General features: G+C 51.2%; 1 protein-coding gene across 1 annotated transcript in view; it reads right to left on the reverse strand.

The window, feature by feature from the left end:
• IGDCC4 (immunoglobulin superfamily DCC subclass member 4) overlaps nt 1-17,695 on the reverse strand; it is a 40,470-nt gene that overhangs the window by 17,335 nt on the left and 5,440 nt on the right. Inside the window, exons 2-6 of the mRNA XM_070796908.1 lie at nt 12,310-12,660; nt 11,538-11,679; nt 4,630-4,766; nt 3,254-3,394; nt 113-268 (exon numbers count right to left, since the gene is read on the reverse strand). Of these exons, the coding sequence (XP_070653009.1) occupies nt 113-268; nt 3,254-3,394; nt 4,630-4,766; nt 11,538-11,679; nt 12,310-12,660 (927 nt within the window). The remainder of the gene's footprint in view (nt 1-112; nt 269-3,253; nt 3,395-4,629; nt 4,767-11,537; nt 11,680-12,309; nt 12,661-17,695) is intronic.

Raw genomic sequence — 17,695 nt, forward strand, 5'->3', positions numbered from 1 at the left:
TCCCACTTCCTATTCCTCCTGCGCTCAGCCCCCGCTAATCCGCCCCAAGGCAGTCTCCCCCTACACCTGCTCCCCGGTCCTTTGACCCATCTCACCCTCCGCCCCTCCTCACCCAGCACGCGGAGCTCGGCGGCTGCGGTGGCGAAGTCCCGCGTGCGGGGCTTGTTAGCTCTGCAGACGTAGACGCCAGAGTGGCGGGGCTGCGCGCTGGTGATGAGTAGGTTGGTGCGGCCCAGGACGATGACATCGGTGGAGATGGGCTTCCCGTCTGCGGGAGGAGGGAGAGTGCTGGAGCGGGTAGCTGACCGCTGCCCCTCCATCCACTCTCCGGACCTCCGACCTCGAGTGGGCGCGCCATCTCCACCAGGGTTAAGAGAACCTAACAGTCTCTGGTTGGGATCTCAGTTCCTCCACTTGCTAGACCAATGATCCCCTCTGAGCCCTAGGGTCTCTCTCTGTAAAATGGGGAGATAGTCCCTCGCAGGAAGGGCTGTTCTGAGGGTGGAACCAATAAGGTCTGTGAGGCTGGCCCACACAATGCAGGCACATTAATAGGTGCTCTGAACACGACTCAGTTACAACCATTACCATTACTGTTAAATTCATTTCTCTCAAGGACACACTCCTGCCATATGACCTCAGCCCAGGGCTACGATGAAGAAATGGCTGGAAAGGTCTGCACCATAACCAGAGACCTAAATACGGGAGACTTATTTTGATGTGAAGTGACAATCATTTTGAAAGCCCTTGCCTTACACTCAGGAGCTGAAATGCAAACCGCCAGGAAACAAAAAAACTATTCTACTTCACAAAACCAAAGAAATGCATGTCAAAACACAGATGTTCATTTTCACCTATTAAAGTGGGAAAGTTTTTAAAGACAGTATGTTGCAATGCCTGAGCAAGGGTAAATGCGGATAGGGCTATACAGGGGCTCCAGCTTGACCTTGAAGCCAGGATTCCACTTGTGGGCACCCTGTGGTGGGGAGCTGTTAACAATGCTGATCACCTCAGCGTTAACTGTAACAGTGGACAACTGGGAAGGACTTCAAAAATTAAATCATGGCTATACTCAAATGATGGACTATCAGTTATTAAAATTATTTTTTGAAAAAGCTTTAAAGATGGAGAGGGAATTCCCCTGGCAGTCCAGTAGTTAGGACTCTGAACTTCCACTGCAGGAGATACGGGTTCAATCCCTGGTCAGGGAACTAAGATCCCACAATCAGCATGGTGTGGCCAAAAATAAATAAAAAATAAAGATGGGGAGATGCTTATGATATACGGTTGAATAAAAACAAGACTTGGAACTGTAAATACAGCATGCTTTTATTTGAGGGGGGGAAATATACATGTGCATAGAAAAAACTCTGGAAGAAAACACATTCATATGTTAGCAATTTAGTCTCTGAGTGGTGGGATGTTTACTGTTTCTGGTTTTCCTTAGTTTTCTACAATGAATATGTACAACTTTTGCCATCAGAAGAAAACAACACAAAACAAAAAAGCCATGCCCTTCCCCTGACTTAGTGGAGTTGTTGTTGTGTTGTGTTACTCGCTTAGCCGTGTCCGACTCTTTGCGATCCCATGGACTGTAACCCAACAGGCTCCTCTGTCCATGGGATTCTCCAGGCACCAATACTGGAGTGGGTTGCTATTTCCTTCTCCAGACTTAGTGGAGTAAATTCCTGGAAAAGGAACAGCACCCAGGGACAGGAGTGAAGCCAGTCTCTGTCTTCTAAGTTTGCTATTAGCAGAGTTTCAAGTGAGACCCCAGAACCACAGTGTCTGGACCCTCTAGGACAGCAATTCTCAAATCCCCACTGTGCAAACAAATCACAGAATCGCAAGAGACCTGGTTAAGATGCAGAGGCGTCAGGCACCCTAGATTCTGCATTTCTAACTTCGCCCAGGAGGTAGGTAAAGACCACACTTTCGGTAGAAGGACCTTAGGAACTTGTTAAACATTAAGAATCCGGGGTCATGATCTTTCAGGCGTGAAGGGAAGGAGTCTGCAATTTGAAGAAGCTCCCTGGGTCATCCTGATGCCTGGTCAGGATTTGAGAAGCACTGATGATGGAAGTAGGCGACATCACAGGCTTACCCCAATAATACTATGAGGGTCCTGCTGGCCTAAGGTTCCCCTAACTAGGCAGGTGTCACGAGTCCAGTGAGGTCAGGTAGGTCAGGGAGGCACAGATAACCAGCACTGTTCTTTCTCATCAGCTCGGTGGGGGTACGCAGTCATCTTGGGTTATTATTTTTCTTTAAATTCTATGTATTCATCATTATCTAGTCTTGAATGTGAGATACAAACTTACAAAAGGGAGTGTGGGGTCATGGACTGAACCAGGGAAGAGGTGTAAAGAGAGCTGGATTTAAGACTTACTTCTGCCATCGACTTGGGACAAGACACTTCTTATTGACAAATGGAAACAAGTAATCCTTGCTTTTCTTCCATACAGAGCTGTAGGGGGTGGTGTACCAGAAAAGGAACAGGCTCTAAAGTTTGGGTCCTGGCTTTCCACCTGCCTTTCTGAGCTTTAGTTTCCTCATCTGCCCACCAGGAATAACAGCCCTGGCCCTTAACCTCTTCGAACAGCTCTAGGAGGCTCTGGCAGGAAAGTGGGTTTCATGCTTAGTAGGCTACGAGGTCACGTTGGCCCGGCGCTCTCATTACCCTACAGCATCTTCTGTAATGCAGCCCGCTCGGCACTCATCACTTGCTGCCTGATACCACCAAGTCTCCTCATGGATATATCTCCCTTACACAGACTGTGAGATCAAAGGGCAGGGGCCCCATCTCTTTCACCTGGGTCTTTCACTCACTGTGCCCAGCATGAAGCCGGGCACACAAAAGCAGCAGCAGACTGGGTGGACCAGGAGGGGCTATGTAGTTAGACCAGCAGAGCGTCCAAGTGCTACCTGACTCACTGGCCCCACACGCACTGTTTTAAGGACTGGAAACATAGAAAGTGGAGAACAAAGCCCAGCGGCCACCCCTAAGAAAGGTCTCAAGAGTGATTTGTGAGTGGCAGACTGAGTGGGCTTCATAAAAGAAACTTGCTAGACAGATTGATTCATTTGGTCCAGGCTCCTCTACCCACACTCCACCCTGGGACAGAAGTTAGTTCCTGCCACACCAAAGGTTGGTGACCATACTGTGGTCACGCTTATAGATCCCTGACTTGGGGGTGTGTGCAACGCCACCCCCTTCCTCTCCCATACCCTCAAGTCCTCTCCCTCCACTTACCCTGTCGAACCCAGGACACAAAAGGGGTGGGGTCAGCCGAGGCCACACACTCCATCACCACACTCTGGCCAGACACCACGGTGGTGTTCTCCGGGGCTGCCACGATGACCACGTCCTGCCCCCCAGCGGATGCCAGGGACCCTGGAGAGAGGGAGCCTTACCATCAGGCGTCTTCACATTCAGCCCTTTACCTGATGCTCACAGTCACTTGGTAAGACAGGTGGGGCAGCCAGGGTTCCATCGGACAGATGGGAAAGCAGCTGCGTACTTCAACAGAGCTGGGACTGGAACTCAGAGGTCTTTCTCTGGGAGCCAGAGAGGAAAAACCGGGCCTCCGACACAGCGCCCCCATTCTTCCTACTGGATGGAACCCCCCCTCAAGGCAGAGAACCAGCAGAGTCAAGAGTAGACTTGCAGTCTGGACTTGAAGTCAACAGTTGGAGTTTCTAGTTCTGGCAAGTCCCTTCCCTGGAGTGCCTCAGCTCCCATGTGGGGAAGGCAGGGGATGAGCTCGAGTTTCTGCCAGCTTGGTGGCGCCCGGAGCACCCGTTCCCTGCCAAGTTCTCAGCATGACCCTGGGTCCCTGGGTCAGCATGGTAAATACCTGGTTTGTCCAACAGGTGGAGGCAGAGACCCCGGGCACTGAACGGGCAGCAAACCAAACTCCGCTCATCAGCTAAGCCCCCGGAAGTAGGGTGGGAGTGAAAGTGGATGGGATGAGAGGGGGATGGAGAGATGAGCGGAGGGGTCGGAGTCGAGGGGAGCTGCCTTGGCAAAGGAAGGCAAGATAGAGGCCTTTGCAGGGGGCCTGAAGTGAGATCTATTGAACACCTGCCAGGCACCAGGCACTTCCCATTCCTATCTCGGCGATTCTCACCACCTCCCTGGGCTGGACATTTGATAAGGAGCCCAGGGTCACACAGATGGTTAGTAGAGAAGCCAGGATTCAAACCAGGTCATTCTGACCCCAAAGCCTGTGTCCTTTCTACCGCGTCACTCTGGGACGGGAGGTTTTCAGAGAAATGGAAAGAACAGTCCCAGACCATTAGGAGCCAGATCCACAGCAAGCAGCAGGGGGCGGCTCCCCCAGGGCAGGGACGGGCACCTACCCTCTCCATAGACACCTCATCTCCCTGCACCTGTCCCCAGCCCTGGACACTCCATCCACCCATGGAAACAGTCTCAGCAGGAAGGGAACCCTGGACCAGAAAGAAGTCTTGGGTTCCTGCCCTGAGTGCTATCTCTGACTTGGGTGGCACTGCCTTCTTTGGGCTTCATGGCCTCATCTGTCACCTATTTGAAGGCAGGTCTTGGACGACTTGAGGTCCCTCCCAGCTCCAAGATGGCTGATTGCCCCACCCGGCCAGCCCCCTTACCTCTGTGGGCCACGCGGAGTAGGGCCTCCTGGCTGAAGCGCTGTTGTGCTGAGTTGGTGGCCACACAGCGGTAGGAGCCTGCATCGCCTTCCTGTACATCCAGGATCTGGAGGACCCCGTTGGGAAGGGTAATGAGCCTTGGGAAGGGACAGAGGGCACCTGTGAGGTGGACAGGAGCTCTACAGGGAGGGTGGCAGTGCCCCAGCTGTCCTGAACCCACCACCCCTCCTTCCTGAAATACCTACTGTGGCTTACTAAGCTCACTCGTAATAAATGCAAATTAAAACTAAAAGATACTGGAACTTCCCTGCTGGTCCAGAGGTTAAGAATCCGCCTTCCAACGCAGGGGACCTGGGTTCTATGCCTGGTCAGGGAACTAAGATCCCACGTGTCACAGGTAACTAAGCCTGTGCTCTCCAACTACTGAGCCCACACTCTCAAGCCTGTGAGCCACAACTATGCCTCAGCTAAGACGCGACACAGCCAAATAAGCATTTTATCAAACCTGCATGCACCTTTTAGACCCAGCAACGTCACTTCAAGGACTTCATCCCAAGATATTCTCATACACATACACAAAATGTATGTTTAACAATATTCACTCCAACTCTGTCTGCCATAGCAAAAGACTGGCAACAATCCAAGCGTCCATCTGTAGGGTGGGAACTAGCTAAATTTGTTCGGGTACATTCATAGAATGGAATGCTAGGCAGCTGTTAAAAGGATGCAGCTCCTTGTGTGCTGATACAAGGCCATCTCCAAAATATGTATGGTACAGAACAGTGCGTGGAGGACATGTACTTATATGCTTTTGCACGGAATGTTCCTGGTCATAGTGGTTGTCTTAGGGAACCTGTGATCTGGGGAGCTCTCAGGAGCAGACTTTATTTTCATTAAAAAACCTTCTGTAAAGTTTGAATTTGTTTACCTCCTGCCTGTATTACCTTCTCTCTCCTCTGATAAAATCCCTTCTAGTCACATGATCTCAATTTGAACCTTGAAACAAGCCTAAGAGATAGAGGGGATCATAGCTTTCATTTTATTGGTGAGAAAACCAAATCTTGGAGGGAGGAGGGTATTTTTCCAGGGTCCCACAGTTAAAGCAGAGTTATGACTGGAACCCACATCTCCTGGTGCCAAATCCCACATTCTTCCCATCTGCCTGTCTTAGCAGCTATTAGATGGCTAACAATGCCAGTGGGAAGGGATGTAGTCCCAGCAAGTGCCCCCACCCGCCAGTCAACATGTACATTACGGAGGAGGGGCAGGATGGATGAGGGTGGTGTTGTCTGCCCTTTTGGTGAGGGTTGGAAAGCAGTTTGGGCTGGAAGAACCCAGAGATCTTGCTTAGAGACAGTGCAATCCCAGGCAGAGAAGTGTCCACGGGGGCCTGGGTGGTGGGAAGCAGAATGGGCTCTGGCCCCAGCAGGGAGGGAGTGAGTCTTCCTGAATTTTCTAGCTGTGATCTCTGCAGGGTCAGCTTGAGGGTGAGACTTCTAGTTTCTCACTGTGGATGCAGGCTAGGCCAAGGTCAAGGAGGGAATGGGGCAGCTGTGTACGCGAAGTGAAGATCCCTTGGCTCGTGGGGAAAGCAAGGTATGAGAAAATCTAAACACAGGAGAAAAGCACTAGCAGAAGGGTGTTGGGACAGAATTCTGGCCATAAGCCTAGAAATCTGCTGTGGCCCAAAGACTTAGAACAAACACATAAACCTTCATCACTCCTTCCCTCACCCCACAGGCAAACTCAACTCTGCCCCCGGAGTCTTATCCTCAGCTCCAAGAGCTGCCTGCAGCAGTGCTGGGGCCAGCAGGGGAGAGGTGATGAGGAGGTGCAGGGTGTCTAGAGCTAAATCCTGGGCCAGGACCCAGCCTGTCGCCACGAATTTGATGGGAAAGACAAGGACCCATCTTGGAAACAAGGCCCCCACCCCCATCCTGGTCTCCTCCACCTTATATTCTCTAAGACCTTTCCTCCCTCCTCAGTCTCAAGAGCTGGCTGCACTTCCTGACCCCAAAGGTTCCCTGTCTTTCCAGGGAAATGTTGCTCCAGGTATCCAAGAGTTTCCCTGGTGGCTCAGTGATAAAGAATGCGCCCGCCAATGCAGAAGACATGGATTTGGCCTCTGGGTCGGGAATATCCCCAGGAGAAGGAAATGGCAACCCAGTCCAGGATTCTTGCCTGGGAAACCCCATAGACAGAGGAGCCTGGAGGGCTACAGTCCGTGGGGTTGCAAAAAACACGACTTAGCAACTAAACAACAAAAACAACAATCCAAGAGCTAATACCTCCTTTGACAAGTAATATTGCCTAAATTGTGTGTGTTGAATGAACGAACAAAGGAATGGATGCCTTTCCTTGGGTGTGGTGCTGTTGCTGCGTTTGCTACAGCCAAAGAAGTGAGATGGCACCACTTTTAATGTTCATTTAATATCTTTGCTGCTTTGTTAAAAATGTGGTTTCAAAAGCTCTGTCCTTGGAAGGATGTCCAAGACACATTGGTTAGTGGGGGGGAAAATCACAAAACAGTATTTGCGAAGCAATGCTATTTTTGGAAAATAGATAAATGATATGCTAGGATGTGCCCAGAAAAAGTCAAGGGTGGTAAAGCTCACGTCAGTCGTGGAGGTTTTCTCAGCAAGGGGGATTACTGGTGGGGGCGCTCTTCTTTGTTCTGCTTTTAAATTTCTTGGTTACAGTGAACATTTATTAGTTTGGGAATATAAAACTTAAATGGAAAAATGCACGTGCCCTTGTACACTTTGTTTTGTGACTCCTGGCTCTGGAATAAAAGCAGCTGTGGCATAGTGAGGAGAATTGATTCCAATAAATGTGATTTTTAGCAAGTGACATCCAATGTCCAGGCCTCAGGTTTCTCCTTTGAAAAACGGGCTTCATAAATTCCTATGTATTTCACACCCCTGACCCTGTTAATGTGTTATAAGCCCACATAAGATCGTGGTAATAGCTATCTGTGGTCAGTTTGTAGGTGACTTTTTCTTCTTTAAGTTAGTATATTTTATCGTTTTAAAATGACTTCAAATAAAATAGCTACTTATAGAATGAAAGCAACCTCTATCTAAAAGGGAGGAACCATTCTCTTCCCAAGCCTGAGCCTGCTTCCTGTACCTGCAAAAGGACACTTGAACCCCGGGATTCAAGAGCAGAGAAGAAATGGCAGAGCTGCTCTGAATGTCCTGAGGGCCAAGGCGCCCCACCTTGGGGCGGATTCAGAGATCCACCCCAGGAAAAGGGACACGAGCCGAGGGTCACATGAGGCTGACACAAGATGGACCCTGGGAGATGGGCAGGGCAGAGGACTGGACCAGGGATCCTGCAGGAATTAAATCCATTCATTTTAAAGTGTGAGTACGGGAAGATCCTCTGGAGAAGGAAATGGCAACCCACTCCAATATTCTTACCTGGTGAATGCTATGGACAGAGGAGCCTGGCAGGCTCCATGGGGTCCATGGGGTCGCAAGAGTCAGACACAACTTAGCGACTAAACCACCACCACCACCAAAGTGACAAAGCAGACTTCCCCGGTGGCTCAGCGGTAAAGAATCTGCCTGTAATGTGAGAGACCTGGGTTCGATCCCTGGGTCAGGAAATCCCCTAGAGAAGGAAATAGCAACCCACTCCAGTATTCTTGCCTGGAGAATCCCATGGACAGGTGAGCCTGGCAGGCTACAGTCCATAGGGTCACAAAGAGTCGGACACGACTGAAGCAACTTAGCACGCAGACACAAAAGTTACAAAAGAGAGAGTTGATTTGAAGAAATGTATAAAGTGAGTGATTATATAAATGTCTTAGGGGTGGCCAAGATTATGACAGGAGTTTGTGAATGCCTGTGATTTGGGAAACGTTGCTCTTGGTGATTATTGGTTCCTGTGGAAGAAAAATGATCCCCTCTCATTAGAAATTAGTGTAAGTATCAGGCAATTGCCTTAGGGTCTAGACTTTGCCGTCAGTGCCCAAAATATGCATACAGACCCTGACGGCGTGTGCTTATTAACTGCACATGTGCACAGCCTACACCTGGGCATATGGTCTCCTTCAAACCTCTGAGTCGAGTTTATGAATAGCATATTTGTACATGAACTCTATCCGGGCATGTGTAAAAATACATACCTTGGGCATAATCAAGTTGCTGTTTTAGGTATTTCTTTATCCCCCACCCCACACACAATGTGCTGGGACATATGAGCCTGGCTTATTTATAGATGAGGATCAATTTTCAGAGGACTTGGGGGCAAACACTTCCAGAGTCCAGGAACTGACAGCTCCAGCCTCCTGGGAGAGGCCTAACTAGATGCTGGGAGGTGCGGGAACTCCTCTATTTGTGGAGAAACACTGAGGCAGTAACCTATCCTCTGAGCATAACTGGATCCATCTCTAAGCCCACCTACAACAGGAGCTTCTTCAGACCCTGCGGTTTCCCCACCCCAACCACCAAATCATCCACCCCAGGGCTCCAACGCCAGATACTCTCGGCAGCAGCTGTGTGACTTGAGGCAAGTGACTAGTGTCTCTGATCCTCAGTTCCCTCGTTTCACAGTTCAGAGAAAAGCATCTGCCACAGCCACACAGACAGACCTGGAAGGGGGTTCTGTATGCATGAAGTGAAAAAAAAAAAAAAAGCAGGAATTGCAATATAATCCCATTTTTGTTTTCTATAAAAAAGACTGAATAGAAATACCCAGCATATATCATCCAAAATGTTTAATATTTATAAACATACAGGGGAAAAGTCCTGAAGGTAGACATCAAAACTAACAGAGGCTTCCCATGTGGCAAGAAGATGAGTCATTTTTGTTTCTTCTTCTCTGTTTATACGAATTTGAAAAATAGATCCAATAGGAATATAAACAAAGTAAATAGAGGAAAATGTGAAAAATAGGAAACCCTTAGCTTGCAGGATGACGGGAGGGATTAAGTGAGAACACACCGCTCGCATTAAGCAGGGCCTCTTGTGACTTTTAACGCAGGGAGAGTTTTCTGCTCTCTCCCACCTCGCACTTGACCCTCACCCAGCAACTCCCTGGAAGCGTCCACCCCCAGCAGTGAGGGGTGCCACACGCGGAGGCACAGAACTTAACATGCCGGTGCTGGGAAACTGGGTTGGCAATCCCAAGGCCCCGCCCTAGAATGCTCATTCTGGGGATAGTAGAAGGGCATGGCAACCCACTCCTGTATTCTTGCCTAGAGAATCCCATGGACAGAGGAACCTGGCGGGCTACAGTCCATGGATTCGCAAAGAGTCGGACACAGCTGAGCGACTGACACTATGGAGCAAATGACTCTAAGAGGTGGTTAAACAAGTTGAACAGGTTCTCAGCACAGGGCTGCTCAGGGGACTTGTCAACTCCAAGAGGGAGATTTATAGGCACTTTCCTGGTCTTATTTGACCATGGAAAAAAAATTTTTTTTCCAAGAATCATCTTTAGGGACTAATATTCTCAAAAAAACCTCACTTTGGAAACCACGATCTAGTCCAACCCATTGGACCACTGGGGCTCACTGATCACCAGAATCACAGGATCACTTACATCTTGGCTTCTCACCCTTCTTCCTCCCTTCCAACTGTTGCAGAGATGTGGCCTGTGGCTTTTCTATCTAGAAGTTTCTCTCACACTTTCACCCCTACCAAGACATGGACAAAAGTCAGAGGAGCTGGGCCAACTCAATACTCTAAAGACAGGTTAGTTCCAGGGCAGAGAGATCTGGAAACCAGTATTTCTGAGCCTGAGGAATCTCACCTCAACTGGGAGAGGAGAGAGTGGGCTGGTAACTACAGCCAGAGAGATGCACGGAAAGGAGGGCAGGGTGGCTGGGAAAGGCTTTTGGAGAAACCTTTTCAAAATGTAAGAATCCACGGGGTGGGACTTCCCTGGTGGCACAGTGGTTAAGAATCCGCCTGCCAATGCAGGGGATACAGGTTTGATCCCTGGTCCAGGAAGATTCCACGTGCCTCAGAGCAACTAAGCTCATGTGCTGCAGCTCCTGAGCCTGGGAGCCGCAGCTGCTGTAACCAGAGTGCTAAAGAGCCTGTGCTCTCAGCCACAAAAGAAGCCACCGAAATAAGAAACCCACGTGCGGCAACCAGACAGCAGCCCTGGCTCATCTCAAATAGAGAAAGCCCACATGCAGCAACAAGACCCAGCGCATCAATTAAAAAAGAATCTATGGGGTGGCGGCCAAGTCACGAGACCAATTCCAAGACCAGGGATGCAAATGAGCCTCATGCCTTCTGGACATGCTCTGTGTACGTTTGGGCTCTCCCAGGAAGCCATAGGAGTGATCAGGTCCTGGGTCTAGCCTCTGCTTCTCCTCTGCCCTAGAAACCATTCCCTGGGATTGCTCCATTGCCTTTATGGGGAGAAAGGAGGGTGAAACAGAAAAGCTCTCCACAACCCAGTTATCAGATGCTGCACCCCACTGGATGGAACTGAGGGAAGAAGAGAAGTTATGTATCTAGGGTAGAAATTTCAGAGGAACCTGCAAAGAGAAAGCCTCCCAGCAGCCTCCTGGCCCTGAGCAAACTACAAACATCCAGCCAATGCCTCACTGTGTGGCCTTGGATAAAACACAGCTCCTCTCTGGCCCTTGGTCTCCTCCTCGATAAAACAAGTGGTTGGGCTACATATGCTCTGAAGTACTAGATCACTGCTCTTAACCCAAGCCCCATAGCTTGGTAGGTGGCTTTTCTCCTAGGGAGCAAAAACCTCTGGCCCAATTTCTCTTTGGGACCAGAAATGAGCTGAGCATCTGGTAGTGGTTGGCTCCTAAGTCAGTTTGGGCAAATGGAGCCACCTTGACTCTAAGGATCCCAGTTTCCAAGAACGTCCCAGAGCCCAACCTATCTGCCCTCTGGGAACCACTCCCCACTCCATTATAGGACACTCACCGAGGCTCCTCAGGCACTGTCACCTGGTCCTTCTCCCAAGTAATGACGGGTGTTGGCAGTCCTTCGATTTGGCACTGAAAGCGAGCGGTCCCGTTCTCCTCCACAGTCTGAGATTCTGGGTGCAGGGAGAAGCCTGCAAGGGCTGGGGATGAGGACAGTGAGAAAATACAGCGACAGGAGAGGGACACGAGAAAGGAGGCCACAGTGAGCACAGATGGTGAAACACACGTGCACACAGACACGGAGGGACACCGGCGACAGAAACACGCGCAGAGAAAATTCAACCCGACGCAGACAGGCAGGCAGAGGGTAAGTGGTGATGACTGGTCAGATGAGTCCCCCTGCCTTACTCATGTCAGACTACAGTGTCTCCTCTGGCCTCAAAATTATGTCATGGTGATCTGTGCCTCCTAAGAGCCCCCCCAAGGGGTGGCTGGACGATGCAGCTCAGCGCCACACACTATGGGCGTGGGGAGCACCGCTGTGCTCCTGACACTCAAGTCTCTCTGGTGGGCTTCCTGGAGGAAAGCACAGGTCTAGACTCTCGAAGTCACAGGGAAGGAAAAAGAGGAGCAGCAGAAGAGTGGGGAAGATGTGAGACTATTGAACGGTGAGACAGATAGTAGCAGGAAGGGACCCACTGGGCAGGACAGGAGGCAGGGAAAGGGAGGTGGCTCAGGGACAAGCCTTAATGCAAGTAACTAACAGCGGATCCCAGTTCCCACACCCCACGTCGTGCGGATCTCAGCTCAGCCCCAGATGTAGCACTTACTGGCGAGCTTGACCACTGCAGCCTGGCTGGCCATCACCCCAAGGGGGCCATGGGCCAGGCAGGAATAGCTGCCTTCAATGACCTCTGAAGCCCCAGGGTCTGCCTCGTCAGTGCCATCTACTGTTGGCAGCTGGGACAGCCATAGGGAGCCATTGGGTAGCAGGCGAAGGTGCTTGTGCTCAGGGAGGGCGCCTCCATCCTTGCTCCACGTGACGCTGGTGGGGGGTCCGGTGGCAGCCACCCCCAGACTGCAGTCCAGCACCAGGGCTTGTTCTGGGCCCAGGATTACTTGCAGCGGCCCTGCTCCACAGCTCAGCGACACGGTCGTCTCCTGGGGCAATGGCTGCTCCCCTGCGTAGAGGAGGGACACCAGGGCCATCAGAGTGTGTCCTCCTACATCCCACAGCCTCCAGCTCCTGAGCCACTTGCACCAGGGTTGGGGACAAGCCTCGGAGAAAGAGGGCTCATGAGGAAACCTGTGTCTGGATCCCAGCTCTACCTCTGACTAACTGTGATCTTGGGTCAACGGCTGCGCTTCGTGCCCATCGTGCCCACCCCTCAGCCCCACTCAACTTCCTCATCCACAAAATAACACAGTTCTTAGCAAAATGTGAAAGCAACTCAAATGCCCAATCACCTGTGCGTGCGTGCGTGCTAAGTCGCTTCAGTCGTGTTCAACTCTGTGCGACCCTATGGTGCACCAGGCTCCTCTGTCCATGGGGATTCTCCAGGCAAGAAAACTGGGATGGGTTGCCATGCCCTCCTCTAGGGGGATCTTCCCAACCCAGGGATCAAACCTGAGTCTCATGCCTCCTGCACTGGCAGGCAGATTCTTTACCTCTAGCACCACCTGGGAAACCCAATCACTTGATGAATGGATAAATATATTACTCAGCTATCAAAAGAAATGAAGTACTGACATTTGCCTCAGAGGGAATAAACCTTGAAAACTTTATGCAAAGGGAAAGAAGCCAGTTATGAAACGCCACATATTGTATAATGTGATCTCATTTCTATGAAATGTCCAGAATAGGCACATCCATAGAGACAAGACCATAAATTCATGGTTGCCAGGGACTGGGGAGAGGGAAGAATGAAGAGAGATGGCTAAGGGATCTAAGGTTTCTTTTTTGGGTGCTGAAAATGTTTCTAGAATTAGATAGTGGTGATGGTTGCACAACCTCGTGAATAAACTTAACCCACTGATTTGTAGCCTTTAAATGGTGAATTTTGTGGCTTGTGAATTGCCTCTCAATTTAAAAAGACTTAGTCATTTGTTCTTCAAAAGGCTGCCATGAGTGGTCAGTGAGATGCTGTGTGCTAAGGGAGAGCGGCACAGTGGCTGACCTGGCTCAGTAATGTCATTCCCTCTCCTGGAATCCTGCAGATCATCTCAACCATGATTGTCCAACTCACTTCTGCTGCAGCGACTGCAAGAGTTAAGCTCTCCTCCCTGCAGCTGATTCCTCCAGAGCCGCACAATGAGCCAGCACAGAACCCAGGCCTCCAACCCTCTGCAGATGCCCCAGAAGAGCCCGCAGCTCCAACACCACCCTGGCCACAAAGGTGGACAGCAGAGGAAGGGAGCAGGAGGTGAAGGAGGAGGACAACAGAGGCAGGGAATGCCATCCCAGGGTCAAGGCAAAACACCCAAATGACAATGTTTATCATTTTAAGCAACATCTCAGCCAGGCCCAGTAACCATTATTCACAGGGAAATGGTGTGTTCTTCCCGTTGTATCTCCCACAAGGTTGGCCTGCTGCCTCCTTGTCCCATAGACGCTCCAAGGCTGAAGGCCCCCTTCTATCCTCTGGCCTGACACCTTGCTTAAAGGCACCATGGTGTGTCTGAGAGTGAGTCAGGGACAGAGGTGAAGACAATGGCCCATACTCATTACCAGGCAGGCCAGGGCTGACAGCGTCCCGTCAGGGGCATGCGGAAAGCACAGCGGTGGGGGACTCAGGCAACCCTCAGTTCTGGACCTGGACCTGTCACAGTCTAGCTGTGTGGCCTTGGGACTTTCTTGCCCCCACCCCCGCCCTGCTCTTGTTTACTCAAACACAGCAGGTGATGTCTGAGATTCTATGACGGCAGGATTGTCCAGTGAACTGGACACACCTATTCCTAAACTGATTTAGAGTATCATCTAGCTGTGCAGTGCTCAGTCACTTCAGTCATGTCCGACTCTTTGCAACCCCATGGACTGTAGCCCAGCAGGCTCCTCTGTCCATGGGATTTTTCAGACAACACTGGAGCGGGTTTTCAAGACGTCCTCCAGGGCATCTTCTCAACCCAGGGATCGAACCTGTGCCTTCTGCATCTCCTGCATTGTAGGCGGGTTCTTTACCCATTGAGCCATCTGGGAAGCCTGTATCATCTAGATACACACAAAAAACTATAGATACCTTCCACATCTAAACATGTGCACCCGAATCTCTGCTACACCTACACACATATTTGCCAACACTTTAGGATCAAGACGGAGGGGAGAAGTCCTGACAAGTTGAGATACAGAGGCCAGTGCAGAAGCCAGGACACCGCTGTGGGAAGACAGACAGACAGAGGGGGTCTGAATGGGCCTCTCTGCCTTTCTTAAAGGCTCTGCAGGCACCTTCAATGACACAGCTGGTTTCAGCAGTACTAGACGGTGCAGCCAGGAGAAGGCAGCACTTGCCCTCACCTGGCTTCCAGCCAAACTGGGGAAGGAAGCCACGAAGAGCACCTGATCCCAGGGCAGAAGATCAAGCTTCCAATCATGCTGTTCCATCTACCAGCTATGTGACAAGCCACTTCACCTCTCTGGGCCTCAGTTTCCACATCTGTAAAATGAAGGTGATACTATGGAGCCTGTGAGGATTACACCAGATGATGGAGGGCAGGGCTCCAGTTCAAAGCCTAACAGGCATCAATCAAGGAATGGGAACTCATTCTTTAGAGGCACTTCATAAACTGGAGATCTCACTGGTGGCTCAGATGATAAAGAATCTGCCTGCAGTGCAGGAAACCCGGGTTCGATCCCTGGGTTGGGAAGATCCCCTGGAGAAGGGAATGGCAGCCCACTCCAGTATTCTTGCCTGGAGAATCCCAGGGACAGAGGAGCCTGGTGGGCAACAGTCCATGGGGTTGCAAAGAGTTGGACACGGCTGAACGACTAATACTTTGACTTCATAAACTGGAAAGGGATGTACAAATGCAAATCACTATTCTCAACATCCAGTCCCTTGTCTATCTGCGGCCCTAGATTCGGATGCAAACGCGGTCGGGGCAAGGCCAGCCTGGGCTGTCAGCCCAGCGGCTTCCAAATGCCCCATTCCAGCTGCCACTGAGCAGTCGGTTTGAGTTTCAGGGAAGAAAAGCCCCACATGACTCGAATCCCTGAGCCCTCTGGCAGCCTCCCTGCCCCCCAAAGCATGTCGGAGGCTTGGAAAATCCCCCGCCGTGGTGAACAAACAATGTGAACAGTTGGGGCCCCGAGCAGCTGCTGGGTCTGTCAGCAGCCTGGGCTCGGACAGGCAGGATGGCGGCCAGAGGGGCCGTGGCTGGCTGGGGAGCCCAGAGAAGGCTCCAATTCCTTTCTGAATATTCATGGATCAGCAGATGTCTGGCTGCCCCACCTCAGAGGAGCTCAGCACCCAGCAAGACCAGGCGGCAGTGGAAACCAACAGGGATGTAGATGTGGGGAGAACTCGGGGTCCCGGGGGGTACAGGGCTGTGCCAGGAGTCCAGATCAGCTCACGTTAATGAAAATATGTGCAGAGCCTGAGACTGCTCATTTTATAGATGGGGAGGAGCCCAACTGAGGCCCAACAGGGGAGGGGCTCGCCTCTCTGGGAGATAGTCTGGGGAAATTGTCCTTCTTGGATATCCCAGGGGTGAACCCAGCATCAAGGAGAGAGCTGCTCCCGAATAAGAGGAGGTTCTCTCTGCCTCAGGGCCCAGCCCAACTTCTGTGCCCAGGACATGTGGATCCTTAGGCGCTCAGCTCAGCTGCCACATCCTTCCATGAAGTTGCCCCTGTTCCCCTCCAAGGAAGGTCTTTCCTGGGTCTCACAGAATGGAGCCACTCAGAGGTCCCCTACCCATCCTTCCTCTTGCCTAAGACAGACCATGGGATGTGGTGGGACCAGCCTTGGCCTAGAGTCAGAGTCCTAGGCGCATCATGTGTTGTATGACCTTGGTCCGTTTTCCTCCTTTCAGGTTCCATTTCCCTAGTTTTAAAATGAAGACCTGCCACGGTTCTCGTTTTCACCAAAATTCTCCCAGCAGTAGAGGAGATCAGACTCAGGAGGCTTACTGACCACCTGAAATGCTTTTATTTTGAAACCTCTGGCCCATTTTGCATCCTATTCTGCTACACAGCAGTGTTGGCTTTCATGTACATGTGGCTCCTACACCACCAAATCTTTTTGCATAAAGTGATGCTCCGGAGAGTGGGCAGTGTTTGCCCAGTGGTTTCATGGCCCCCCCCCTTTCCCACCACCCCCAGCCCCTCCCATGAGCACTTCTCAGCCCTCCCTCTCAGGCCAGGGCGGACAAAGCGGACACGCTGTGGCCAGCTTTCTGCTCAAGGGGTTCTCCCTCCCCCACAAGCCCTTCTCCTCACTCTCCTGGGTGGGGAGGGGGGGACCCTGCTGGAGATACAGAGCTTCTATGCTCAGGAGCCCCAGGACCATCTCTCAGTCTCCTTTTTCTGGCATTATTTTACCCACTTGCAGGATAAATTAGATTTTATGAGGCCAATTAGGACCCAGACAGAAAGGAGATTCGCTGCTGAGCCCTGGGGCCAGCTCAGTGCTGTTCTGCAGGACTTGTGGGGGCCTGGCATAAGCCAGGGTTCCGTTCCTCAGTGAACTTTCAGAAAAGAGGATGGGGGAGTGGGGGGAAGAAGGGGGACAAAGCTGAGATGCTGCCTTTGTTAAGGCAAGAACTTGCCACAAACATCAATGCCTTGTCATTTTTGAATTTCAGGGCCCAACAGATTTATAACTTGTTTTCAGTCTACAAGGGCAATTCTCCATGACACCAACACCACTCTCTTTCCCAGGAGACACAAGTCAGTTTCTTCCAGAAACCTCCTTCCCCACTCCCCACCTTGGCCACCTCCCATACCACACGCTAAGCCCCTCCCACAACAGCTAAACCCCTCCCACAGCAGCTAAGCCCCTCCCACAACAGCTGGAAGGAGAGCTTGGGACTGTTGCCTGGGATGCGAGGAAGACAGCATTCCCTTCATCTGTGATCCTGTGGAGTCAGGCTCGGCCCCAGCAGACTTGACAGCAAAGCCACGCTCAGCTTGACTGGCCTACCTCCTGCTTCCTGTCACGCGGAGCCCCCACCAGACCAAACCACTTTCTGTTCTCGGAAAGCACTGCTGCTCCATCTTCC

Source organism: Bos indicus, chromosome 10 (genome assembly GCF_029378745.1).
Source record: "Bos indicus isolate NIAB-ARS_2022 breed Sahiwal x Tharparkar chromosome 10, NIAB-ARS_B.indTharparkar_mat_pri_1.0, whole genome shotgun sequence".
In the NCBI taxonomy this organism is placed as follows: Eukaryota; Metazoa; Chordata; class Mammalia; order Artiodactyla; family Bovidae; genus Bos; species Bos indicus.